This window comes from Sciurus carolinensis, chromosome 11, assembly GCF_902686445.1.
Source record: "Sciurus carolinensis chromosome 11, mSciCar1.2, whole genome shotgun sequence".
Classification (NCBI taxonomy): Eukaryota; Metazoa; Chordata; class Mammalia; order Rodentia; family Sciuridae; genus Sciurus; species Sciurus carolinensis.
This window is the reverse complement of record NC_062223.1, coordinates 118,275,450-118,303,442: the sequence shown is the minus strand read 5'-3', so window position 1 is coordinate 118,303,442 and position 27,993 is coordinate 118,275,450. Positions and strand designations below refer to the sequence as shown.

The 27,993-nt window shown below is 46.9% G+C and overlaps 2 protein-coding genes across 5 annotated transcripts; one reads left to right on the top strand and one right to left on the bottom strand.

Annotated features, from left to right (window-relative positions):
• Positions 1–2: 2 nt before the first annotated feature.
• Vps11 (VPS11 core subunit of CORVET and HOPS complexes) lies at positions 3–11,779 on the bottom strand. Its single transcript, XM_047519078.1, has 16 exons — positions 11,556–11,779; positions 10,144–10,292; positions 9,911–10,046; positions 9,359–9,522; positions 7,470–7,717; positions 6,557–6,758; positions 5,768–5,919; positions 4,950–5,136; positions 4,358–4,504; positions 4,052–4,240; positions 3,786–3,947; positions 2,968–3,107; positions 2,678–2,880; positions 2,374–2,545; positions 621–843; positions 3–493 (listed from the first exon to the last, which is right to left on the bottom strand). Exons 1-16 carry the CDS (start codon positions 11,740–11,742, stop codon positions 329–331), a joined length of 2,826 nt encoding a protein of 941 aa, XP_047375034.1. The 5' UTR covers positions 11,743–11,779; the 3' UTR covers positions 3–328.
• A 4,611-nt stretch (positions 11,780–16,390) lies between these two features.
• On the top strand, positions 16,391–27,341 carry Hyou1 (hypoxia up-regulated 1). 4 transcript variants are annotated; one of them, XM_047519102.1, is made up of 26 exons: positions 16,391–16,424; positions 17,280–17,377; positions 17,586–17,679; positions 17,860–17,938; positions 18,065–18,219; positions 18,339–18,415; positions 18,691–18,872; positions 19,093–19,208; positions 19,830–20,022; positions 20,169–20,303; positions 20,419–20,501; positions 20,607–20,739; positions 20,933–21,120; positions 21,405–21,543; positions 22,157–22,217; positions 22,372–22,451; positions 22,940–23,122; positions 23,248–23,417; positions 23,530–23,617; positions 23,728–23,850; positions 24,189–24,322; positions 24,452–24,536; positions 24,722–24,962; positions 25,048–25,098; positions 25,669–25,719; positions 25,845–27,341. In XM_047519102.1, exons 2-26 carry the CDS (start codon positions 17,287–17,289, stop codon positions 25,904–25,906), a joined length of 2,994 nt encoding a protein of 997 aa, XP_047375058.1. In that variant the 5' UTR covers positions 16,391–16,424; positions 17,280–17,286; the 3' UTR covers positions 25,907–27,341. The 4 variants fall into 4 exon arrangements, with proteins under 4 accessions (XP_047375058.1, XP_047375060.1, XP_047375057.1 ...); XM_047519104.1 differs by lacking the exon at positions 16,391–16,424 and adding an exon at positions 16,430–16,559 and having other exon boundaries at positions 25,848–27,341; XM_047519101.1 differs by lacking the exon at positions 16,391–16,424 and adding an exon at positions 16,430–16,559.
• The last annotated feature ends 652 nt before the right edge of the window (positions 27,342–27,993 follow it).

The following is a 27,993-nucleotide window of genomic DNA, read 5'->3' as shown; positions in this document are numbered from 1 at the left end:
TCTCAAATTATTATATTCTTTATTTATAGACTCAGAGCAGGGACCCAAGCACAGCCTGGTGCTCTTGAACAGAGAATAAAGCAGCTATTGTCCACACTCAGAGGTTCCTCCCCCACTAGTCTGGAATAATCTATTCTGCTAGTCAACAGGAGGGACAGCAGGCTGGCAAAAGAAGGGGCATGAAAAGAAAGTCCCCTCAGATCATGAGGGCAATGGCATCAAATCAGAGTGGAGCTGTGGGCACGTCTGCCTGCCTTCTGTGCAAACACAGCCTTCCTCAGTCCCATGTCCACTGTGCCCCATTGTCACAGGCTTTCCCATGAGCTACTTAAGTGCCCCTCTTGGAGTGCATCAGCAGATCCCGCTGTAGCCCTGCCTCCAGGCTGGGGGTCAGTCTGGCTGTGGGAGGGTCAGTCAGCAGAGTCAATTTATTGAAAACGCCTCGGCCAAAGTAGTCAGCAATCACAGAGAAGCTGTCATTGGAGCACTTGAGCTGCAGGGAAAGAACAGAGAAGTAAGAATCAGAACTAAAGTGCACATTTCCTGAGGAGAAAAAAAGGAAACAAGCAAATTCTGTGCTGGTAGGAGTTCCCTGGCCCACCTGGCCCACTCATCCCCACCTGGTGCTGGAACTGATCATGGAGATCTCGTTTCTGTTCCTGGGCCCGGATCATATCCATGACCTTCCGGTTTTCAGGGAGGCAGGTGGGGCAGTCGGCATCACTTTCAGAGTAACTCTCAAAGCAGTGTTGATGGAAGGAATGGCCACACAGGAAGTGGACTGAGGGCAACTCCAAGGCACTGTTACAGATGCTGCACTTGGTCTTCTGGAAAATCTTTGGACTAAGGGGAAGGGAATATCAGAAATGAGTGGCACAGAGTAAGGACCAAGAGTCCCTGGAGAGAGCAGGCACCTAGAGTGGGATCAGGAGAGTTCCTTATGAAGGTACTATAGGCCGTGCCTGCTCTTCTTATCACTTAAAGGGAGTCAAATGAGAACAACTGTCCTAGACTTGGAGTGAGGCTCAGCAAGTGCTAGTAACCCAGAGGGAGTTTTCCCTCCTTTGAGTTTTCAAAACTACCACTAAATTCCCTTTTAGGTATATACTCAGATGTGACCCTTTCAGTAAGGCCCTTCTGACCTACCTGATCTAAAATTGTGATGTATCTTTGCAACATTAACTACATTTAAAAAAAAAAAAAAAAAAAAAAAAAAAAAAAAAGCGGTAGTGGGGCTAGAGGTGTAGCTCAGTGATAAAGTGCATGCCCAGCATGCACAAGGTTCTGCGTTGTCCCCAGCACTGCAAATAATAAATAAATAAATACCTTGAAACATATATTCCTGCCCCCCCATGTTAATTTTCTCCTAGAATTTACCACTATTTAACACACTATACTAGGTTGCCTATTTAAGATGCTTACTGCTTACTTCTCCCTCTATGATGTGAGCTTTGTAAAGGCAGGTCTTCTTATCTAACACAGACAAGGTTCATAACAGGGCTTAGGACATAATAGGGACTCAGTATTTGTGGAATGAAGAAACTGTTGTCTAAAAATATTTTACATTGTTAAAGGCAGATAAGACGACTTGGGAATAATGCCTATCATAAGTAATTCTAAATTACCTGCTTTCTGCATTTTCTTTCATTCATTCATTTATTTACTTATTTGGTACTAGGGACTGAACCCAGGGGCACTTAACCACTGAGTGACATCCCCACCCCTTTTTTATGTTTTATTTAGAGACAGGGTCTTGCTGAGTTTCTTAGAGCCTTGCTAAATTGCTGAGGCTGGCTTTGAACTCATGATCCTCTTGTCTCAGCCTCCCCAGCTGCTGGGATTACAGGCATGTGCCACCATGTCCAGCACTTTCTGCATTTTCTAAAGTCAAGATTTTTACTTAATGGCTTCCAACCACAACTTAGAAGTGTTTAGAAAAGGTAAACTAGAGGGCAGGGGATGTAGCTCAGTTGGTAGAGTGCTTGCCTCACATGCACAAGGCCATGGTTTCAATCCACAGCATCACAAAAAAAGAAAGAAAGAAAGAAAGAAAAGGTAAAACAGGCATAAGCAGAATGAAGAATTCCTGCCTCAAGATAATAAACTCCAAAGCCCAATAAATAATGATTTAAATAATAAACCATTCTTTGGAATTTCCATTAAAATAGATCTTCAAGGGGTTGTGGGTGTAGCTTACTGGTAGATATGGTATATGCCTGAAACATACAAGACCCTGGGTTTGAGCCTCATGCCAAAAAAAAAAAAAGGATAAAAGTACTCCATATAATCCTCTGGTTTGTAAAAAGTACATAGTGACGCCCTGTGAGGACACAGTTACCCCCTGTACCCCTCCATATATCCAGATGCTGGTACCTTGCCTTGAGCTCCTGGATTTCCTGGCGGATTCGAGTGGTCTCCTCTCGGTACCGCCGCACCCGCAGCTCATCCTGTGCAATCTGCTGGCTCTGTTTCTGCAGTTTTTGGACCAGGTAGTCTCTGATGACAGACAGGGTGGCTGTAGAATTGTGTGCCAAAGTCTGCACCACTGAGATTGGGATCCAAGAGGAAACAAGACAATGAACCAAGCAGTCTCCTCTAGATAGAGTTCAAGGGCTCTTGCTGCAGGACCCCTGACTGTCAGTTGCCTGTTGCCCACCCATCCAGTATTCCCAAGTACCTAGAAGGGGTGGCATGAGGTTTTTGCTCTCAATATGCTTGAGCACAGCAGCCACATATTCCTTGCAGTCCTCTTCCTTTCGGGCAAAGTAGCTGAGGGCCTGTTCCCACAAGGAGGGGTCCTGCTCCCCATGGCGCTCACACACGGCGATCACCTGCCGGTACTGTTCATGCTGCATGTGGTAGTGCATAATCTGCTGAAACCTAGGGCAGGGGCAAGGGCACACCTCACTGACTGTCCCTGAAAAATTACCTGGATTTTCCTTTCCCTGGAAGTCTCCAAACTCTTACAGTTTCCCTTGTTCATAGAGGTAAAGGACTCCATCCTGGAAGTCATGCATCTGGCACAGGACCAGCGCCTTGTCAAAGACGTCACAGAAGCGGCCACTTTTCAGCAGGGAGATCGCCTCTGCATGAAGCTTCTCTTTGATCTAGGGAAGAAGGAGGACAGGGCTGCTGGGCATGAAGGAAAAACCAAAAAGTCTCTTGATAGGCTAGTTGACTATCTCCTTCCCTCAGTACAGTTTCCTCTTCACTAAAAACCAGTTAGCCCCAGAGGCTGGGTACTACTGGCATAAGGAAAGCAACAAAAGGCAGCCACAAGGATGGAAGAATGGAGACAGCAAGAACTATCTTGGGCTGGGCATGGTGTTGCATGCCTGTAATCCCAACCACTCAGGAGGCTGAGGCAGGAGGATCGCAAGTTCTAAGCCAGCCTCAGCAATTTAGCGAGGCCCTAAGCAACTGAGTGAGACTCTGTCTCAAAATAAAAAATTAATTAAGGACTGGGGATACAGCTCAGTTGGTAGAGTGCTTGCCACATATGCACAAGGCCCTGGATTCAATTCCCAGCAAGATACACACACACTCACATACAATTATTACATTTAATTAATTAAATTAAGCACCCCTGGGTTCAATCCCTGTTACCAAAAAAAAAAAAAAAAAAAAGAACTAACTTTGTTTTTATTTTTCAGTGCTGGGGGAACCCAGGGCCTCATACATACTAGGCAAATGCTCTACCACTGAGCTACATACACCGCTCCCACCCCACCCTGCCCGAGAACTGTCTTCTCTCCAGAAACTTTGCAGATCTAGCCAAGCCTCACCTGTGGGTCCTTCTCATGGGCCCAGTTCTGCAGCCGTAGCTCAAGGAGTGTGTCATAGATGCCCTGGGGCGAGTCTGGCTGCACTTCACTCATGTGCTCTAGGAAGGCTTTCAGCTCTCGTGGGTTGTTTGCAAAGATGGGGATGAACTCCTCAGAGTTGGCCTAGCATAGAGGGAGGAGAGAGGGGACTGAGTGAGTGGGCTTGGTACCCAGGAGGCCCCTAAGATAATACCTATTATCCAGAGTTGTTCTCTTTGAAGCCTTACCCTGCAGCCTGGAGCATCCCTGTCTCCTCGGCCTTCTAGGCTTGGTCGATAGTCAGTACAAAGTCCCTTTAGCAAATGGGTTGTCTGCTCTGGTATGTGGTGCATGAGGATTTTGCCATAGCGCTTCATGTTGCTCTCTGCCTGCTCAAAAGGCAGTTTGCCGATGTAGCAAAGGGCTTCCTGGTAATTCTGTGGAGAGGTAAAGGGTGACTAGTGCCCATTACTGTCTCACCCACCAGGAAGCAGTTTCATCATTCCAGGATGTCCTCAAAAAGAACAGGACTCTGAGTCAAGAGTCTCACCCACCTTAATGTCCTCTAGCTGGATCTTCAAGTACCACTCATGATGTGCATGGTTCTCAGCCAGATAGAGGGCATGGGAGTAGTAGCCAGCCTGCCGGAGAACCTTGATGGCTGTCTCCACATCAAAGTGGACTTCGCTCTCGCTTTTTGTCTGCCAGGAAGACAGAAGGCAAAATCATTTGCACAAAGGTGGCTAGAGAAGGGAGAGAAAATAGGCATCTTATGATAAGACACATTCCTTAATTGATGAAGTCCATGCTTTGAAAATATGCTTACCAGCATCTCAGAGTTTGACTAATGGCCATAGGCCTCCCTCTGTCCCTACCATTAGAGGAACACCTCTGGTGACACAGGGCTTCCCTAAAGCCACTTCCCTGGGCTTAGATACCATGGAAATATCTAGCATCATAAAACGAGGGGAGATGAGTGAGAACTAGCAACAAATAGCTCTTCCCCATTTATAGACTAGAACGTGCTGGTTCCCAGGTAAGGGCTGCCCTTACCCTGTGTCCTGCTGAAGAAGGGCAAGCCCTGGTAGAGGCACTTCATGCTCAGTGGGGCCCTCAAGGAATCATCCCCCCAACATCACCATGCACCTTGATGAACTCCTCCAACTTTGAGCTGTCCTTGAGCTTGGTATAGCAGTTCAGGAGCAGGGTGGTATGGTCAGCATTGGCCAGGGATTGTCGGTGCAGGGTCTGCAGATAGGCCGTCAGGTTATGGATGCGCTGAGCATCCAGAAACTTGCGGATTACATATGATGGCTCCAGTTTTCCAATGGTTCTAGAGAGATGTGCATTATCATCATCTGCATCAGTTTACTTCTCAAAGAAACATGCACAGGGATCACTTGCAAATCTTTTTAAAATGCAAATTGTTTCAGTAGGTCTTGGGTGAGTTCTAAGACTTTGCATTTCTAACAAAGTCCTAGGTAATTTGAGTACTACTAGATGGCAAACCACAAAGAGTAGCAAGAGGTTCCAGAGCACTGGCACTTAAACTTGGTTGACAACAGGAATTCTAGAGTGTTTGGGAAAGAGGCTAGACAGTTTTCCAAAACTTATCAGGGCAGAAATTCCAAGAATTAGAACCATGGGAAGAAGTATGGAAGCAAGAGACGAATACTTTTTTTCTTTAAAGAACCAGGTCAAAATGAATGTTACTTACAAAGGCCAACCTAAAGTTTAAAATGAGAGGTAAGCATCAGCTAGGCTGCATATTGGTCATATTATATTTAACCCTAAACATTCCATTTCCAATAAGATGTCTTATCCTCTCATTTGAGGCATCACAGTTTGTATAGAAAAAACAAAGTTCCTGGTTGAGTTCAAGCTCCTCCCCTGAGCAGAGATTTCAGCTATCTGGCTGCCTGAATCTGCATTTACAGCTATTCCCTTGGCACCACCAGACTGACCGGATATATTGCTGGACGGCCCCATCGTGGTTGCCCTTGCTATAGAGATGGTCTCCATACTGCATGAAGATCTGGGCTAGTCCATCGCTGTCCAGATGTTGGCTTTTGGCCAGGTTAATAGCCATCTCAAATAAGTTCTTCTTAAATAGCATCTAGAAGGGAAAGGAGATTATAAAATTGGTAGAAGCAGTCCTAAGAAGACACCTCAAAAATGTGCCCACAACACATAGCCAGACAATCATAGAGTCCTAATCTGTCTAGATCCTAGATGGAACAAGACTTTTCAGATTCTCTCAAGACCAACATCACCTCAACTCATAAGGATCTCTGCAAATAAAATGAACCCCTAGAGTTCCCAATATCTTAGCTTAGGCTCTCAAACATCTCTTCCCTCCAAAGCCTCATCCCAGGCCATCTACCTTTGGGTTTTTTGTTTGTTTGTTTGTTTGTTTCCATACTGAGGATGGAAACTGAGCGCTCTAAGCTATATTCCCAATGCTTTTTTAAAAAATTTGATACATAGTCTCACTAAGTTTCTTAGGGTCTTGCTAAATTGCTGAGACTGGCCTCAAACTTGTAATCTTCCTGCCTCAGATTACTAAATCACTGGGATTACAGACATGTGCCACCACACCTAGCAGGCCATCTACCTTATAATAATACCCTAAGGAAACTGAGCACATTTGTGACCCAAAGCAAGAATCACCCTGGGTCCAGGTGACTTAGGAAACCTGTCCTTGCAGCTGCTTCTAGGTGCCTATGTCAACTTTGGGAACCTGGTGGCCTTGCCTCCAGTTTGGTCTGTGTGTCCTTCTCTTGCAGTGCGTGGACCCGCCCATCCCTCGTCAGCACGTACAGGGAGCCCCATTCAGCAAGCACATCCACTATATCCTCAAAGACAGCACTATAGGCTATGAACTTGTTGCACAGGTCATAGATATTGAGAATTTGCTTGTCAGAGCTCTGTGAGTCCCTGCTGGTAAACTCTGACCTGCATAGAAAAGAAAAAGAATCAAGTATTTGCACCACCTCTGTCAGTTCCCCTTTGTTTTCCTTTCCTGTGACAGCTTTGGTGCTACCCATTCTACCCAGAATAAATCACTTTTGGCTTTTCTAATAGTTCATCCTATAACATGAGGCACTGTGCAGGTAGCTACAGGAAGAGAACGCATAATCCTGATCTTACCCTGCAGGAACTTATAATTAATTCAGGCCAACAGAGTAGAAAATTCAGGACATTTAGATGCCTACCCATTTAACAAATAATCATCCAGTGCACGGTATATGTAAAATTGCTTGGTTCTAAATGAAGACAAACCAACATCTAACAGAGTACTTACATCATGCAGAAGACCCCACCTCCCCCTTTTGGTAGCTCTGAAAAACGACAACAAAAATGGTATCCTGCACTTTGCAACACTTTGAATTTTCCACCATCCAACCCCTTATATTGACAAAAAGATAAAAAATCCAATATCAAGTCCAAACTCTGGAGCATTCTAGTATACCAGGGGTATGTAGCAAATGTCTGTGCAAAAAACATGTTTTTCAATAAAAATGTGTAATAATCTAGGTGGAAGTGCAATCTACATAAAACCAAAGTAGGAGATTGGCAGGATCCCAGCATTAGGATTTTAAACTCGAGCTAATTCTGGGGAAGAAGTCCAGCCCTCTCCCTTTCCCTTCTCCCTGGCATCCTTACTTGGGAGAAACCTTCCGGTCACGGGAGACAATGACAAGGTAGCCTCTAAACCAATGAGCAATGAGCTTATGGCCCTCAAAGGCAAAGCAGGGCCCACGTTCATCAGGCTGATAAAGGTAGACACATTCATCACCGGCCACAATGAACTGCAGATCCTGAGAAGGGTCACTTAGGGCTGAGCAGCGCAGGCCACAACCATGGGTGTCCAACTCCACACGAGGGTAGTCCTTTCCAGAAACTATGTAAGACTGTCAGAAGAAAGAAAGGGTTAACAATGTCCATTTAAAGAGGTAGCACCAAACCACTATGGAAAGCAGTATGGAGATTCCTAAGAAAACTTGGAATGGAACCACCATTTGACCCAGCTATCCCATTCCTCAGTGTATACTCAAAGGACTTAAAATCAGCATACTACAGTGATGCAGCCACATCAATGTTTACAGCAGCTCAATTCACAACAGCTAAAGTATGGAACCAACCTAGACGCCCTCCAACAGATGAATGGATAAAGAAAATGTGGTACATATACACAGTGGAATATTACTCAGCCTTAAAGAAGAATGAAATTATGGCATTGGCAGGTAAATGGATGGAACCAGAGAATATCATGCTAAGTGAAATAAGCTGATCCCTCAAAACCAAAGGCTGAATGTTTTCTCTGATAAGCAGATGCTGATCCATAGTGGGGGGTGGGTGGGGAAGAATGAAGGAACTTTGGATTATATAGAGGGGATTGAAGAGAGGGGTGGGGTGGTAGGGATGTGAAGGACAGAAGAATGAGACAGACATTATTACCCTATATACATATATGATTACACTACTGGTGTGACTCAGCACCATGTACAGCCAGAGAAATGAGAAGTTATGCTCCATTTATGTACAATGTGTCAAAATGCATTTTCATGTATAATCAATTCGAACAAATTTAAAATTTTTTAAAATAAAAGAGCACAAAAGCTTTCACAAGAGTATTCCTATCTCTACAATGACTCTCTCACTTCTTTTCAGCTTAGCATTCTAAGACTTTGCCTTGGCTGCCTATCTTCTCCATTATCACTCACTTTTTTTGTTTTTGTTTTTGTTTTTTTTCTGGTACTAGGGATTGAACCCAAAGGCTCTCTACCACTGAACTTCATCCCCAGGCTTTTTTTTTTTAATACTGGGGATTGAACCCAGGGGCACTTTACCACTGAGTTACATCCCATCTTTTTTATTTATTTATTTAGTATTTTTTTTTTTTTTTTAGTTGTCAATGGACCTTTATTTTTATTTATTTATATGTGGTGCTGAGAATTGAACCCAGTGCCTCACTCGTGCTAGGCAAATGCTCTACCACTTAGTCAGAACCCCAGCCCCTTATATTTTTATTTTGAGCCAGGGTCTCACTAAATTTTGAAGGCTGGACTTGAACTTGTGATCCTCCTGTCTCAGTCACTGAGATTGCAGGTGCATACCTAGCTATCACCTGTCTATTAAATAAATATGTAAGCAGAGATCATATTTCATATTGTCTTCCTCCATACATATTATCACTACATAGCACAGGAATTCAGCAAGTAAGAGAAATGCAGTTATATTTTACTGTTTTATCAAGAGTACTTCTGGGAGAGTAGACCATTAAAATTAGGAGCCACCAGGAACCAGAGAGGTAAGCTGCTTACCACATGTCACTTAACAAGTTAGGGGGAAAAGAATCATGTCTTTTCACTAAAAGCAGAGTTCTTTTTCTAAGTCTAGCTCTTCCAAGTCTCCCAAGGGAAGAATTAAAATATTAAGCTAGGCAAATGATTCAAGGCTATATGATGAAAACAAACTTCTTCTTGCCCTAGCCCTCTGCGTAATGGAGAAACCCTGTTGTCTATCCCTGAGAATAGTGGCTTTGGTCATACCTGAACATTCTCTGTTGTTACAACAAACAAGTGAGTGGTCTTTCCTGCTTGGCGAAAGGCCAGTCCAGTAACAGGATAGTTGCCCTTGTGCAAAATCTGGGTCTTGCTGTGTCGGTCCCGAGTGATGTCACCTTTGTTCAATGTAACACTGCCATCTGTGAATCCTGTAGGAGAGCAGGAAACAGCATTTCAGTGAGGCTGAAAAGATCAGGGAAAATGATCTTTTGAGGTGCTCATTAGAAACAAGATTTCTCGGGCTGGGGAGATAGCTCAGTCGGTAGAGTGCTTGCCTTGCAAACACAAGGCCCTGGGTTCGATCCCCAGCACCGCAAAAACAAGATTTCTCATACCCAGCTTTTCTAATGGTTAACCTGAATGTTGGTACTCACTGACTCATTTTCAAATAAAACTAAACACCTTCCCACTCCCAATCTTAATATCTCAAAGGCCTCAGGTCAGTATGAAATGATCCCACTGAAACAATAAACATGAGCTGTGGAAACAACTCTGAAGAAAATCTACGAAGAATCTGAGAGTGTTCTTTCTGCTTACCGATGGCCATAAAGTTGAGATTTTCATGGACAGTCAAACAAGACACAACAGTTGGCTCTGTTCCTGGGATCGCAGGGAAGATTCGAGTGCAGAGTGGATTGCCACCATCTCTCTTCTCCAAGTTCCAGATCTTGACCTGTGGACAGACCTCAGAAGTGTGAATGCTAGTCTCCCTCCAGCAGGGAAAAAAAAAAAAAATCCTGGATCTTTCCTGTTTCCATTCTGAGACTCACCAAAGGATTGATTCCCTCTTCATCCTCACCAACAGATGCTAGAATATTGTGCTGCTTCAATTGGTACAGGTGTGTCACCCGTAGTTTGTAGGCCTGGAAACCTGTAAGCTGTAAGGAACGTGGCAAGAACCATATTTGGCCTTCCATATGTACAGGGTAGTCAAGGAGCCTCCTTTCCAAGGAGAGATACAGAAAACTACTTGTTTGTAGTTTTGCATTCTGTGCTTTTAGTTACCTGTGGTCTGAAAATGTTATTATAGTGCAATGAGAAATTAAGTATTTTGAGAAACCACATTCATATAACTTTTCTTACAGTATGTCTTATTAGTTATGGTTGCTAATCTCTTACTGTGCCTAATTTACAAATTAAACTTTATCGTAGGTATGTATGCACAGATATATCCCAAATTAATGATCTTTCATTTACAATGGTATGGAACATGATATGCAGTCAGAAGAAAAAACTGTACTTAGATTTTTTTTTTTTTTTTTTTTTTTTTGGTACCAGGGATTGAACCCAGGGGTGCATAACTACTGAATCACATTCTCAGCCCTTTTTATTTTTATTTTGAGACAGGGTCTTGCTAAGTTGCTAAGGCTGGCTTTGAATTGGCCATCCTCCTGCCTCAGCCTCCAGAGCTGTTGGGATTACAGGTGTGGGCCACTAGGCCCAGCTGTACTTAGAATTTAATCCTTTCCTGGGCTAATGATATCAATATGATACTGTCAGTTACAGGATCACAAGGATGAATGGATATTCTATAGTGTACTGTGTGGGTAAGCTATAATAATCTGTAGGTTAGGTGTATTATACACATTTTCTACTTAAAACACTTACAACTTAAGGATAAACCCATCATAAGTTGAACATCTGGGTAGAAAAAAAACCAGTATGTATGGGATTTGGTACTATTCAGAGCTTCAGGCATCCACTAGAGGTCTACACTTATATTTAGGTGGGAACCCATATGACAACTAACATGAATATACACCTTTAAAATTTTCAAGTGTTTTCCCACGTGTCACTCCAAGAACAAAGCAACTAACTTCTGGCCTCATTTACCGCCGCCTCCACAATATTAGTCAGGGAAGATGACACCTTACATTTTCATCTTTGAAAGGCAACTTGCATCCATTTTGAGGGACTGATCTTAACCTCGTCAAATTGACATTCACACCCCTTTCACAGATGAAATTGAAGCCCAGAGAGGTTAAATGACTTGCCCAGTATTGCTCGATTGACAAGTCAGAAAATGGACTTCCTTCCTTCTTCTCTCAGACCTCAGAAGAGCTCTAGGCAGCCATCTAAAGGAAAGTGGAACCAAGCACGAACCACTCAGACTGACAGATTCTCTCCCAGCTAGATCTCTTCGGGGATCCGGATCGGGAAGAGAGTTCCAGAGGAAGGATATCTCCAAAGACCAAGCTCCCTCGGCCTGAGTCGCAGACAGTGATTCCAGGAGGGAGGCAAAGGAACTTGGAAACCGTAGATCCAGAGGCAGGCGCGGTTCCGGGAGCGGCCCCATCATTGCCCAGCGGCTCCTTCACTAGTTCCTTGTCGAAAAAAACGAAGCGCCGCCACTGCAGGTAAGCCGCCATCTTGGACGAGTGCCCCCGCCTCCGGAAACCATGTCACGTGACCGGTACCATCTGGTCATGTGACCAGCTGCTTCCGGCAGCTTCAGTTCACAGATACCTTCGAGTTTAGGGGACTGTCTCCGGCTGCTGGGAGAGCGGGCGTGGCTGCGAGCTGTTTACTAGCACGTGCATCAGTTGCTCCGCAGTTTGCGAGTTTGCAGGATCTTATGATTGTGCGGCTGGAAATGCTTAAGACCTGAACCCTTCACTTTTGGTACATGGGAATGAACGTGGTCAGCTGCACCCCAGCCCTTTTTTTTTTTTTTTTTTTTTTTTTTTTTTTTTTTGAGACAGGATCTCGCTGTTAACGAGGTTCTCGCTGCGTTGCTGAGGTTAGCTTCAAATTTGCGATCCTCCTTGCCTCTTCCTCTCCAGTGGCAGGGATTACCGGCGTGCCGCCACCGCACCAGCCCTCCAGCCCTTTCACTTTTTTTTGAACGTCAGTTTCCTGCTCCATAAAATGCCCCTGCGCCGAAGGCTTTAAGAGATGTCATGTATTTGAAATGTAAACCGCTATGAATAAGTGAATTGTTTTGACTTCACAGTATAATTTTAGGTTACAAATGGGAAAACAGTTTTTCAGCTGTAGAAAAAGAAGAAATAGAAGTTTGCGTCTGTTACCAAACAGACTTTGCAAACCATAGCCAGTATCTTGTTTTTGTGTACCCCTGTCAGAGCGTGTGGCACCTAATGGACATATTTCTTGTTCTTTTATTTTTGTAGCACTCCAGGGCCTCATTGCCTGTTAGGCAAGCGCTGTACCACTGAACTACATCCTCAGCCCTTTTAAATTTGAGACAGTGTCCCCCTAAATTTTCCAGACTGGCCTTGAACTTGCAAGATTCCTGCCTCAGCTTCCTCATAGGATTACAAGCCTATGCCACTTCACCTGGCTGAAAACATTGTTTTGTTTGTTTGTTGTTGGTTTTGGTACTGGGAATTGAACACAGGGGCTCTTACCATTGAAGTACATCCCCAGGGTTTCATATTTATTTATCTATTTTTATTTTAAGACAGGGTCTCCCTAAATTGATGAGTCTGGCCTCAAACTTGTGATCCTCCTGCTTCAGCCTCCTGAGCAACTGGGATTACAGTTGTTTATCACCAGACCCCATTTATTTTCTCCTCTTTACACAACAATCCCCATTGTAAGCTGGGGGATGTTCCTAATTCAGTGTCTCTCATCTGTCCCTGTGTCCTATTCAAATTCACAATACCTCCAGGCACAAAATTTTTTTTCATAATACCAAGACTTTAAAAACAAATTAATATTCTATTGTCTTTGAGGACACATGCTACAGCCCACTGAAGTCCCACCGAAGCATGCCTAATGCCTTCTTTGAAATGCTACCTTCCCTATCACTGTAACTTAGTTTTGCCTGCTTTTCAACTTTATGTAAGTAAAATCATGCAGTATGTACCCTTTCATTCCATTTTGTTTGTGGAATTCATTTAAGTTCTGTTATGTAATGGTCTCATTCTCAGTTCTATAAAATTGCCACGTTTGACTCTACAATTTATCCATCCAATTGTTGATGGTTTTTGGGTAGTTTTCAGTTGTTGCCAATAAAGCTGTTACTAACAGTTTGTTGGTAAACATGTATAGTATGCATTTGTTAGATATAAATCTTAGAATAGATTTATTGAATGGCAACTATTTTTGTTTGTTTAAATTCTCGTGACCCTAGGGACTGGGACTGTAGCTCAGTGGTAGAGTTCTTGCTTCTCACATGTGGGATCCTCAGCACCAAATAAAAATAAAATAAAATAAAAAGCTATTGTGTCCATCTACAACTAAAAAATATTTTTAAATAAATAAATAAATTCTCCTGACGTGCTGGCACAAGGGCCCATATTTGTAATCCCAGCTACTTGGGAGGCTGAGGCAAGAGGATTCCAAGTTTGAGGCCAGCATAGCAATTGAGGGAGACCCTGTCTTAAAATAAGAAATAAAATGGACTGGGGATAGCTCAGTTATACAGTGCCCTGGGTTAAATTCACAGGGCCACAAAAATAAATTAGTAGATAGATGAAAATAAATTCTTATAATGCAGATATCCTCCCTGATCAACACTGCCCTCAGCTCATGATGTAATTTGTGTGGTTTATAACATACATATGCCTTCACTGACTATTCATTTTATTTTTCTGCCAGTGTCCTGCAAGACAGCAACTTTTCCTTGGGTTCTGCAGTGTTATGAAGGGATGTAGCCCTCAAATATCATTAACAACTTATTCAGTCAAGAATGAGTGAGCTGGACATGGTGGGGCATGCCTGTAATCCCAGAAGTTCAGGAAGCTGAGGCAGGAGAATCAGGAGTTCAAAGCATCTCAGCAACTTAGCAAGGCCCTAAGCAACTCAGTGATGCCCTGTCTCTAAATAAAATATATATATTTAAAAAGAAAAGGCTGGGGATATAGCTCAGTGGTGAACCACCCCTGGGTTCAATCCCCAGTACCAAAACAAAATGAAACAAAATGAGTGAGTTCACCTGCCAAGGTCAATCTAAATCAGTTTTACATAAAAAATTTCCTATTGTTCCACAACTTGTTCTTGTGAAATACTATTCTTCTTACTGGTTAGAGAACAAAATAGGTGATTCCCCAGAGCACTTGCACCTGCTACACCTCCCAGGGGGACAGTACTCAAGCTGAGAATTGTAACTGCAGCCAAACTGCTCCCAGCAAGGGTATTCTGGGAGTGGGAACTCTTCTAGGAACAAGGAAGACTCTTGAGTCTCTCAAAATGCAGTCATCCAATAGGTTTTTAATAGGTGTATGAATCTATGAACATGTTTGTTTCCTGGAAGATTGTGACTTCTCATACCCATCTATCTGCACCTTACACAGAGACTGCATATTACAGAGGCCCAATAAATGTTAAAATGCATGCTCCCTGTTTGAGATGAATGGAAAGAATATACCAGATAGTTGGCCAAAAGTAAAGTCAATTATTGAGAAGCAATCTTCTCTGTGGGACTGAATTGACAACTTATATGTCCATCATTATAGTTAAACCCCATGCTATGGAATGTTCTACAGCAAAAACAATGGGGTGAATCACACACTGACATGGAAGTCAGTCACTCCGTGGCATTATTAGTTTAAAAAAATTGCAAACAATATAATTGCATAATGTTTTATTGTTTAAGGAAGATAACTACATGTTTCAGGTTTTTCTCTTTTCTGATGCAAAGGATCAAACCCTAGGCCTTGCATGTGCTAGGTTAGCACTCTACTGATCTACATCCCCAACCCCAAATTCAGAGGAAAAGGCCTAGAAGATTAAGTACCACACTGTTATCAGCAGTTACCTCCAGAGTACTGAACAGGAGATTGTGGGGTGTCAAAGGGATTTAAGCTTTATCTAGAATGAATTTTTTCCAAGATTACACTTGTGTGTAGTTTATGTAATTAAATTGTACTAAGATTTTAAGCAAACTTCTCTTTTTTCTACCAGTTTCCCTACTACCTTAACACTGAACTATCCTAAAAGGAAGCACAACAGGCCTCTCTGCGGTACTGCTGGTAGGTTTCCTTTCTAAGAATAGACATCTGATCACTCTTCCCACCTAAGCATCATGAAAAAAGGAAGAGAAAGGACTAGATGAGTTCCTTAAACAATCTCGGGCTTGACAAAGTCCTGGCAGTGACAGCCAGGGCTTTCAAGAGAGTCTTCTGTAAAGTGAAGCCAGGCATTAACTTAGGGGAAGAAGCACAGGCAGTCAATTTAAGACAAATGGTCTCTCCAAGAACTGAGCCTTTCTATTGGGTTAAAGCAGCAAGAGAAGATTGAGAAGTGCCAAATAGCAGAAGAGAGTGAGTTTTAATACTGTGACAAAAAAATTAAAGAGAAGGGAAAGTGCACAAGATTTAATGGAAAACAAATGTACAGAAGGTAGTGCATTTACGCTTAACCAATTATTGCCTCACAGATAAGTGTCTTTTTGTGTGTAGCGCTTTACAGTTTGGAATATTCATTCTCATACAAATGGAGCTCAAAGTCCAGGCCAAGCTCTGCCACTAGTACACTGCTTATCTTCGATCCATCAGTGAACATCCTTTTTTGTGGCTTAAGTTTCCTCAAGAAAGCGAGGACGGTTGGGATGACTAAGCCTGAAGCGCAGCCATTCTCTGATGTTTAGCCAAAGCCTAGGGCAGTTCAGTACCAACTCACAAGCAAGCGCCTCTTCCTCCTGGCTGCGAAGGGGAGGCCAGGCATTCCCACTGCTCGGTCCGGGTTCCCCAGGTGACCAGAAAAAGAGGTCCGAGTGCCACAGGAATCGTGCGCCCGATTCTCTCGAGACTCAGGTCACTTCAGGGTACCCGCAGTGAGGCACCCAGTTCCGAGGCCTGAGAAAGTCCCGTGGGCACCTCGGGGCCGGTGTTGGGGAAGAGAGAGCGAAACGCGCCGGCCCGTGACGTGGTCCAATCCGTGGCGGACGCCGGCAGTTTCGCCCACACTGGTGGACTGGCCTCTCCGCCGCCTCAGGGGCAGTACGGGAGACGGAGACGGGGGCGGGTCCAGGACGTGGCCCAATGGAGGCGCGCGCCGGGGCGGTGGGGGCGGGGCCTGGAGGCGGCGGCGCCAATGAGCGCGCGCCGCGTCCGGGGCCGGCTGGTGCGCGAGACGCCGCGGAGAGGTTGGTGGCTAATGTAACAGTTTGCAAACCGAGGGGAGTTGTGAAGGGCGCGGGCGGGGGGCGCGCAGCCGGCCTCGTGGGTACGTCCGTGCTGCGTTTGTCCCAGAGTCGGGGCCACAGGAGCGGAAGCCAGAGGTAGCTGGGGTGGGGATGGAGAGGGGGCCCGGCCACCGCTCTTAGGGGAGGTAGCGTGCTGCCTCCGGGGGCGGGTCGGTAGCGGGAGTGAGGGCCGCAGGTGCGTTGGGCCCAGCAGTTCGGGCCCTGGGTCGCCCCCACGCGCTAGGGGTGGGCCGGGATGCGTTTCAGGGAGTAAGAGCGGCCGCCTTCGTCAGGTGAGACTTAGGCGAACACCGGGTACTCGACATCCACCCGGGCTCCGGGCACAGCGTCTGTGTGGGCAGTGGGGTGGAATGGGAAAGAGGAGCGGGCAGGACAACTCGACGGGCCCGTCTATCCCAGCCACCTCCAACGTCATCACCTCTCAGTTCCTGCCCTGGCCCAGCCTGGTTTTCCCCACCACCGGGAGCTCCAGGTGTGAGGAGGTAGTTAAGCCGGGCGCAAGGATTCCTGGCCCCACCCCGAGAGCCTGACAGCAGGCACAGCGCTGTGGTGCACCAGTGACTGCTTGTGCAGTGGACCTAAGGCCCTGATCTCCTTCCTCTTGTCCTGTTACCTTCTCTGTTTAGAGATGTGGTGGAGCCAAAATTTATGCTCTTTGGACCATTCAGTGGACACTTCTGGGATCATTAGAACAGTTGGAACTCATCAAGAAGGAGGGGATTCTAGACTGCTCTGTTCTGGGATGTCAGTTCTGCTGAGGGCATCCAGTTGCAAGTGTTTTTTTTCCTCCTCCAGGGGCATAATGGCAACCACAGTCAGAAGGCAGAGGCCAAGGAGGCTAGCCTGTTGGGTCTTGATGGCGGTCCTCTTGGCAGACCTATTGGCATTGAGTGGTATGTACCCTGCCGAGGGATGAACAGAAAAAATGGTTGGTGCAAGGAGCATGAGGCTCCTGGTCAGAAGTTTCTACAGTTGCTGGACCCAGTCTTTTTTTCCTTTGTTTTTTGCTATCTTTCTCCATGGAAAGTGGAATGCTTTTATTAGAAGGCCCAAAGGAAGGTGGGAATAAGGGGGCTAACTGACAAACTGTTTTCCTGTCAGACACGCTGGCAGTGATGTCTGTGGACCTGGGCAGCGAGTCCATGAAGGTGGCCATCGTCAAACCTGGAGTGCCCATGGAGATTGTCTTGAACAAGTGAGGGAAGCCCCACTGTCAAGGGTGGGCAATGGAGTCTGGGCTCCCAAGTGGGTGTATGTTCCTCATGGTGCTCACAATAGACTTTAGGGTCTGAGTTAGTGAATGAGTGTGGAGTAGTGAGACTCCTGGGTTCCCACCCTGCATCAGGTACCAAGGCCTAATGTCTCTTTTCCTCAGGGAATCTCGGAGGAAAACCCCAGTAACTGTGACCCTAAAAGAAAATGAAAGATTCTTTGGAGACAGTGCAGCAGCCATGGTGAGTCAGCAGCCCCCTTCTCAGAATGATGGACTCAAATGTTTACTTATTGATCTCTGTGATATAAGAGGCAACCATGCTAAGCCTGGGCACCTAACACTTTGCTCCTTCTTTACCTCCTCCCAGGCCATCAAGAACCCAAAGGCTACATTACGATACTTCCAGCACCTTCTAGGGAAACAGGCAGATAATCCCCATGTTGCCCTGTATCGGGCCCGTTTTCCAGAGCATGAGCTAAGCTTTGACCCACAGAGGCAGACTGTGTACTTCCAGATCAGCCCGTGAGTGTTCTGTTGCAAAAGGCGGGCTCAGCAGCCCTACTGGGCTCCATAATGGCATCATTCTTGATTGTCATGCCTTAGTGTTTGACTATCCTTTCCTCCAACTACCCTCCTCTTAGGCAGCTGCAGTTCTCACCTGAGGAGGTTCTGGGCATGGTTCTCAATTACTCCCGTTCCCTGGCTGAAGATTTTGCAGGTGAGTGTCAAGGTAGAGACAGCAGGAGTTGGGCTCCCTAGGATCTAAAACTTTGATTCTCAAACAGGGCCACTTTTGCCTCCCAGGGAACATTTGTCAGTGTCTGAAGACATACTCGGTTGTCAAAATAAGGGATATGGTACAAGGGCCTCTAGTGGGTGGAAGATGCTGCCTGCACAGTACAGCCTCCAACATCAGAGAATTATCTGACCCCAAATGTCACACCTTATGTAAGGTATGTAGCAGCTGGGACCCTGTTCTGTTGTCCTCTGTAGAGCAGCCCATCAAGGATGCCGTCATCACTGTGCCAGCCTTCTTCAACCAGGCTGAGCGTCGAGCTGTGCTGCAAGCTGCCCAAATGGCTGGCCTTAAAGTACTGCAGCTGATTAATGACAACACTGCCACTGCCCTCAGCTATGGTGTCTTCCGTCGGAAGGATATCAACACCACTGCGCAGGTGAGCCAGGGAGGCCTCTTGACCATGTGCAAGGTGACTGACTTTGAGGATGGAAGCCACTTGGCTCATTTTGCATCTTGTTTGCATGGTTGGTCCATACAGCAGCCTCCTCTCAGTCACCACTGACACTACTCAGGATTTTTTTGAGAGTTGGGCAGCTTCTTGGATGCCCCTGGCTTTTGATAAGGTTCTTATGACAGTTTCCTTGCTGTTTCCATAGAATATCATGTTCTATGACATGGGCTCAGGCAGCACGGTGTGCACCATCGTGACCTACCAGACTGTGAAAACCAAGGAAGCTGGGATGCAACCACAGCTACAGATCCGGGGGGTAGGGTAAGTGGGAGCTGGGAGAACTTAAGATCCTCAGGTCAGGAATCCTCTCCTGGGTAAAGCATCAGTCATGGTAGGGGAGCTGTCCCAAAGAGTAAGGGGACAATTTGGGGATACTAAACACAGGGAGGTTCCTGAACTTAAGAAAATTCATGAGGCTACAGGACATATGCAGTGTTAAATTCAGTTCTTCAGGACAGCTGACATCCTGGAATAGCACAGATCTCCTCATGCATGTTCCACTAGCCTTGTCTGCTTCTCCTTTATAGCACATGAGTGATTATGATTTCATATTAGCCGGCCATTCAAATGCTAGATCAGAAACTTCTTGACAGCAGGGACCATGTTTCTCCCCCAGTTCCTCCTCTCACATTTGTACTTCCAGAAACAAGTACATAGTTGATGCTCAGTGAATGCTGTTGAATGAGTGGGTGGATGAACTGCCACTGTAAGGTGTGAAGTGTGCTGTGGAGAATTGAAGATGGAGTATGTGTCCACACTTGAGCCACTGAGGGTGAATAGGGTCCCTGAAACAAGGACAGGGTACCACCCGAGGCTGAGATTCAGGCTCCTGAACCAATGAAGAGACATTGTGTTCCTCACATCATCTCTGCTCCTTAATAGGTTTGACCGTACCCTGGGGGGCCTGGAGATGGAGCTCCGGCTACGTGAGCACCTAGCTGGACTCTTTAATGAACAGCGCAAGGGTCAGAGAGCCACGGATGTGCGGGAGAACCCACGTGCCATGGCCAAGCTGCTGCGGGAGGCCAATCGACTCAAAACTGTCCTGAGTGCCAACGCTGACCACATGGCCCAGGTGCCCACCTGGGTCTGCCTGGGGACAAACTTGCCCCACCCAGAGAATGGAGGGTCCTGCCATTCTCCCAAAATCCTATTCCTATGGATTCTGCCCTGCCCACCCAGATAGCAGGACCTGGGCAAGAACCCTCTCATCTCCCCTAGATCGAGGGCCTGATGGACGATGTGGATTTCAAGGCAAAAGTGACCCGAGTGGAATTTGAGGAGCTATGTGCAGACTTGTTTGAGCGGGTGCCTGGACCTGTCCAGCAGGCCCTACAGAGTGCCGAAATGAGCTTGGTGAGGACGCAGGGGGAGGTGGGGCAGGACAGGTGGATATCAAGTGGGGAGGGTCAGTGCTAAAGAAGAGCATTAACTACTTACAGTCACACCTCCTCTTCTTTCCTCACTGTAGGATGAGATTGAACAGGTGATCCTGGTGGGTGGGGCCACTCGAGTTCCCAAGGTTCAGGAGGTGCTGCTGAAGGCTGTGGGCAAGTGAGTGTGGGGGCAGGCATTTCTGCAGGACTGGGCAGCTAGAGGGAGGAGGAGAGGAAATCCAGGCTCCTGGGTGGGTGGCACTGAAGCTTGGGACTCTCTTAGGGAGGAGCTGGGCAAGAACATCAACGCAGATGAAGCTGCTGCCATGGGGGCTGTGTATCAGGCAGCTGCGCTGAGCAAAGCCTTCAAGGTGAAGCCATTTGTTGTCCGTGATGCAGTGGTCTACCCCATCCTGGTGAGTGAACCGTTCTTATCAGGAGATGAGTTCCCTTTGCCTCTCCAAGTGCAGTCTCACTTGCCTACACTAGCCTGTCCCGTTGTTGTTCAACTGAGAGACCCCCTCTGTTCCCTACCTTGAGAGAGACCCACCATCCCCACCCCAGAACCTGTTCTAGTTCTCCAGCGTGCCTTCTCTGCCTGCTGTGTAGGTGGAGTTCACAAGGGAGGTCGAGGATGAACCCGGGGTTCGCAGCCTGAAGCACAATAAGCGTGTGCTCTTCTCTAGAATGGGGCCTTACCCTCAACGCAAAGTCATCACCTTTAACCGCTACAGCCATGATTTCAACTTCCACATCAACTACGGTGACCTGGGCTTCCTGGGGCCTGAGGATCTTCGGTGAGGGGCGGTGGGACAGGATGGGAGTTCCAGGGAAGGGTGGTGTGGCTGCCAGATGACCTGAGGATTTGGGGGAGGAGGATGTGGGTCCTGCAGGCTGAAGTGGGAAGCAGGTAGTTGGGTTAGGGTGAGGTTGTAAGCAGCCTCTCCTAGGAGTGCTTCCATCCTCGGCTCATCCTAGGGTCGGGCCCATGACCTCTCGGACCCTGAGGCTCTGTAACCTGGTATTGAAGGTGAGATGGGTGGCTCTCCTCAAACTCTTTTTTTTTTTCCCTCTCAACCAGGGTATTTGGCTCCCAAAATCTGACCACAGTGAAGCTAAAAGGTGTGGGTGAGAGCTTCAAAAAGTATCCTGACTACGAGTCCAAGGGCATCAAGGCACACTTCAACCTGGATGAGAGTGGTGTGCTCAGTCTAGATAGGGTGAGAGCAAAAGGAGACCCTGTGTGCAGGGCTGGGGCCTGGCTCTGTCTGCCTTTCCAAAAGCGGGTTTACAGGATAAATAGGACACTCTTGGCTATAGACAAAAACTAACCTCTTCAGGGCTAGCAAACTCTGACGCCCTCTTTTGTGGCCTTTTTCATGACCTACACATGCTTATGGACATTTTAACTTGCTTAGAGGGAATTAAAGCATGGTTAAAAAACTTTTTTTTTTTTTTTTTTGTGATGATGGGAACCCAGCCCGTAAACCTTGCATGTACTGGGTAAGGGCTCTGCTACTGAGCTACACCCTGGCCTAAGAAACCTATTTTTGAAGATCAGTTCTGGGCTTAATATCTTCTAGCAGATAACTTTGGGAAATGATGACCCATGGAGACATGGAGGCTCTGAGGGGAACTATGATCCTGTCCTCAGAGAGCTCATAATCAAAAGGGGGTAGGGTAACCACCCAGGAGTCCTTAGAAAAGGTAGATGAGAGACTAGGTCAGCACAGCTGCCAGGCCCAGAGCGTGCATAAGCAGGTACCCATCATGGCAGGGTGTTTGTGGAGAAATATGGTTTGGTATGTGAATTTATTTTGAACCCGTCTTTAGGTGGAGTCTGTGTTTGAGACCCTGGTGGAGGACAGCCCAGAGGAGGAATCTACTCTTACCAGTAAGAATGAGCATGTCTGTATATGCGTGTGTGCATGCACAAATGGGAACATATTCATGTGCAGCTTGGGGAGGGGGACAGGGCATTGTCCTTGGGTCAGGGATCAAGTCACTGTGTGGTTCCCCTTTGATCTTTTGGGCTTCCTTTCCCCTAGAACTTGGAAACACCATTTCTAGCCTCTTTGGGGGTAGTACTACACCAGACACCAAAGAGAATGCAACTGATGCTGTCCAGGTAAGATCAGGATGGAGCCAAGGGGAGCCTGGAGAGCAGTGTGGGGGCAGGTAGTAGCAGCAGAGGCAGGGAGTCAGGTGGACATCCCAGCTACCTGGGTGGGATTCAGAGGACCTCATCTTCCCTGTCAGCCTGTGCCAGTTTACCATTTCCTCCTCTTGTTCTTCTGAACTGGGAGCCATTCTCTGTACCAGAACCCAAAACTCATTTCTTTCATGCCCAGATGCTCTCCCTTTGTCCATCTAGACTGCTACTGACTAGAGTCCAGACTCTTTCCCTGTGATTGTCATCTGTCTGCCCCCAAGCTGTGTCCTGTGGGGATCGAACTCAAGGCCTTGTGCTTGCGAGGCAAGCACTCTACCAGTTGAGCTATCTCCCCAGCCCGTGATGATCCCTTTTAAAGCAGAGGAGCTGCTGTGACTTGACCAGGCCTGGTCCACAGGCTCTTCTAGTGATTTTAATGTGAGGTGCCTGTGATTATTTCCCAGGAAGAAGAGGAGAGCCCTGCCGAGGGGAGCAAGGATGAGCCTGGGGAGCAGGCGGAGCTCAAGGAGGAAGCTGAGCCCCCAGTGGAGGATACCTCTCAGACTCCACCTCCTGAGCCTAAAGAGGACACCCCTGAGGGAGAAAAGCCTCCTGAAAAAGAACGTGGGGACAAGTCTGAAGCCCAGGTGAACTGCAGGTTGCGGAAGGCCAGTGGACCCAGGAACAAAGGGAGTGGATAAACTCCTCTTTATTCCTTACCTTGTGGAGAAGGCAGAGGCCTTTTCTGATATCCCCAACTCTTCCCACCCAGAAGTCCAGTGAGAAGGCGGAAGCAGGACCTGAGGGTGGCCCTCCAGCCCCTGAGGAGAAGAAGCAAAAGCCTGCCCGGAAGCAGAGGATGGTAGAGGAGATCGGGGTGGAGTTGGTAGTTTTGGACCTGCCTGACTTGCCTGAGGATGAGCTGGCTCGTTCAGTGCAGAAGTAAGTAAAGACTGCGTGTGCATGTGTAAGGGAGGCAGGGTGTGGAATGTGTACTGGGCAGGGTCTGAGTTCTAACCTACCTCTCCCTCATCCCTGGTTCTTTGACCCACAGACTTGAGGACTTGACTCTCCGAGACCTAGAGAAGCAGGAAAGGGAGAAAGTGGCCAACAGCTTGGAAGCTTTCATCTTTGAGACCCAGGTTGGCAGGCCAGGGCAGCATCCCCTTCCCCCTGGCATTAGATTGGAGGCACCTGTCTCTGAGTCTTGCCCTTGGACTCACTGCATGAATGCATTTGTGTCCCTTGCTAGGACAAGCTGTACCAGCCTGAGTACCAGGAAGTGTCCACTGAGGAACAGCGTGAGGAGATCTCTGGGAAACTCAGTGCTGCATCTACCTGGCTGGAGGATGAGGGCTTTGGGGCCACCACTGTGGTAAGGGGCCTCCCATGAAGTGGTGGGCAGGATGAAATTTCCTCTCCCAGGGTCAGAGAGAATGAGAAGAGCTGGGGTGCAAGGCTGTAAGCGGGGATGTAGGCTGGGCACAGTGGTGCACACCTGAAGTCCTAGCTAATTGGGAGGCTGAAGCAAGAGGATCATTTGAGTCCAGGAGTTTGGGGTCCGCCTAGGCAAATAAGGGGGGCTCAGTGATAGTGCACCTGCCCCACATGCATGAGTCCTTGGGTTCAGTCCCCAGTACCAACCAAAACAAGGACCCAGGGCTGATTCTAGAGCTCTCCTGTCATCCCCTCTACCCATCCCATTTCCCTCAGATGTTGAAGGAGAAGCTGGCCGAACTGAGGAAGTTGTGCCAAGGGCTATTTTTCCGAGTGGAAGAACGTAGGAAGTGGCCTGAACGGCTCTCTGCCCTCGACAATCTCCTCAACCATTCCAGCATGTTTCTCAAGTGAGTGACCCTTGTGCCCTTTCTTGATGGTTCAATTCTGCCATGGCCATGGCTTATTCCCATCCACTTTATATTCCCCTCACACCAATCCCCATGTCCCAGGTCTGATTTTCTCTTCTCTGGCTCCAGGGGCGCCCGACTCATCCCAGAAATGGACCAGATCTTTACTGAAGTGGAGATGACAACTTTAGAGAAAGTCATCAATGAGACCTGGGTAATCACTGAGTGAATACATAACTGGATACTTAGCTGGTGTGTGGGGCTGGTGGCCACTGGTGGCAGAGTGACTTTCAGACTGTGGGAAGAGCCTGAGGCTGGGTAGGGCTATGATTTCATCTGGGACAGAAGCACCTGCTCTCTCCATGTGTGGCTCTGAGCCTGTTTTGACCTCACCCACAGGCCTGGAAGAATGCAACTATGGCCGAGCAAGCCAAGCTTCCTGCCACAGAGAAGCCGGTGTTGCTCTCAAAAGACATCGAGGCTAAGATGATGGCCCTAGACCGTGAGGTGCAATATCTGCTCAATAAGGCCAAGTTTGCTAAGCCCCGGCCCCGGCCCAGGGACAAGAATGGCACCCGAACAGAGCCTCCCCTCAATGCCAGTGCCAGTGACCAGGGGGAGAAAGTAATCCCACCAGCAGGTGAGGGCAGGGTACCTGGCTCCAGGTCCTGGTGGGAAGGGAAAAGCCCTCCTCTCCCTACGTCTTACTGCTGGTTTTCCTCTAGGCCACACTGAGGATGCAAAGCCCATTTCAGAACCTGAGAAAGTAGAGACTCGTGAGTTGGGAAAACCATGGTTGGGAACGGGAATGTTGCATTAGACTAGAAGTAGGGAAAATGAAAAGCACAGCCTGTTTCTGGACAGCCTGTGAACTGTGGATGGCCTTTACTCTTTTGAAGTATTTTGTTTTCTTTATTTTTATTAAAGCTTTATAGTTTTACATAGTAGTTGTGTTCATCCCAACAAACTCATACTTGAAGTATTGTTTTTAAAAAAAGAAGGCATAGAGATCAAATGTGGCTTACATACTCTAAAATATTTACTAACTGGTTGTTTTTGGTTTTGGTACTGGGGATTGAACCCAGGGCCACTTAACCACTGAGCCACGTCCCCAGCCTTTTTTGTATTTTATTTAGAGACAGGGTCTCAATAAATTGCTTAGGGCCTCCCTAATTGCTGAGGTTGACTTAGATCTCATGATCCTCCTGCCTCAGCCTCCCAGGCTGCTGGGATTACAGGTGTGCGACACCATACCTGGCCTAACTGGCTCTTTGCAGAAATTGTAGTCTCTCCATTAGCTTCTCCCTCTTTTCTGTAGACACTAATCTATTCCTTCCAAAACACAGGATCTGAACCAGAAGACACTGAGCCTCTGGAGTTAGGAGGTCCTGGAGTAGGTAAGGATGGAACTGGGATATGCTGGGTAGCATGGTGAGCTTGGAGGGAAAATACCTGCAAAGAATTGGGGCCCACTTACCTCAGTTTCACTTGTCATCCTTTCCTTGCTCTTCCCAACTCCCAGCAGACTCTGAACAGAAGCAGCCGGCGGGACAGAAGAGGCCTTGGAAGAACGATGAGCTATAACCCCCACTTTCAGTCTCCCCACTCATCTCCAGCCCCTTCTCCTACCACCTCTATTTATTACACATCGGGGTGGGGGGAGGGGCTGGTCCTGCCCTCAGGGGCTCAAATTCCTTCTCTCTCATGGATGGGAGTGTGGAGAAGGGGCAGGATGGGCCACTCACCAGTTCCTTCTGGGGTTAGCTCTGCGGTTAAAACCTGAACTTAATTCTGATTCCCCAGCCCCACCCCTGGTTCCCTACCCATTTGGCCCTGCATTTGGGAAAAATCACTATTATGTCTTAATTATTTGCCTGTGGGTAGGTGAGAGAACAGTCAGGAGTGTAGTGGGAAGGATGTCCTGGGACAGTGCTCTCTGAGCATCTTTCCCTCCTTTCCCCTTCTACCATGAAATCAATGTCCCATTTGGGCCAGTGTCTACAGAGCCTTGGTCACCAGGTTTGGTTTCCAAGTGCCTATCTATGCTCCTCTTCTTCCAAGGTCTTCTCTTCCCATAACTCCTCCCCCCAGTTCCCATCTGGCTCCTCTTTTCATTCTTTTCCTTGGCTTCGTGGTACAAGTTGGGCAGTTCTCTGCCCCTTGCCCAAAGCCTTCCATCTGAATTGGCTGGAGTAAATCTGAAGTATTACCACCAGCACGTTTGGTCCCTAGTGGCCAGAGTTGGCAGGGAGTGTGTAAGAAGGAAATCAGCTGCTCTCCAGGGAGTGAGATGTACAAAAGTGCTGAAGCCCCTACCTTCCAGCTCTTGGGCCCAGGAAAGCCATGTGGAGTAGCTGGCATGGATACCACCATCATGCAGGCACTCAAAATCCTTACCTTCCCAATAGCCTAGTGCTACAGGTTCTTATGACTACCTGCCCCCATCTCTCCTACTATTCTGCCTCTTCCAGACAGAGCCTTCCCTCTACCCCTGCCCCTCTGGGCTGACCAAAATGTGCTTTCTACTGTGAGCCCCTATCCCAAGACCCTGGGGGATGGAGAGAACATGGTGTGAATGTAAAAATGCCACCTCAGTCTTTGAGGAGGGCTTTGTGGGTAAAGGAAGAACAGGACTGACCTGCCTTGTACACGTTGCTCTGCTAGGATGGGGGCCCTTTCCCCACTATGCTGAGGCTTAGGGAGCCTGTCCTCCAGTATTCTGTCTGTAGCAGGAGTGAGGGCTGCCACCCCAGCTCCAGGTCAAGGGCAAACCTGGTTGTGTCAGTCGTTTTGTCTCTCATTTTATTTTTCCTCTCCACTTTTTTTTTTTTTTTTTTTTTTTTGCCACATTGGCAGAGAGGGGCCTAAGGGTCCCATCCCCACCCCCATCCCTTCCTCTTCTGTATGTTTGAGTTCTTTCATTAGCAGTTGAGGCTGGTTGGACAGGTTTGAATCAAATCGTACTTTGCTCCATTGTTAATTGAGAAATTGTTTCAATAAAATATTCTTTTCTACAGTTTTTGTGCTTTGCTTTTTAAAAATGTTTATTTCCTGAGCATAAATAATGCATGTTTAGTACAGAAAACTAAGATAGAAGTTTGTATAATAAAATTACCTGTAGTACTATCACCAAAGATTAACACTTTGAACTTAACTGAAATTTGTATATCTAATTTTTCTTTCATGGAAACAAAATTTGGCTTTTACCATAACATTCTTTAGATCCCTATATTTCATCCATTTTTATTTTTATGTAACCTTTTTTTTTTTTGGTTATTTACGGTAGGGGGTCACTATGCTGCCCAGGTTGGCCCCAAACTCCTGGGCACAAGTGAGCTGCCTGCCTCAACTTCCCAAGTAGCTGGGACTACAGGTGTACACCATTGTACCTGCCCTGTAACATCCATTTTGAAGATAGGAACCCCATTTTACAAAAGAAAAAAAAAACAAACTACAGTTATAGAGGTTCAATAATTGGTCCAAGCAATCTGTTAAGGACTTCATCAAGGACTTGAAATTCTGACCCGTAAGTCCTTGCTCTTTTTACTCTGCCACAAGAATGTGCTGATTAGGTTTATTAATTGTAGCACAGCTGAATTGGTTGTTCATTAGTTGAGATAGTCATTTACCCAAAGGGAAATGGCTCTTACTATTTTTAATCATATGTCTAA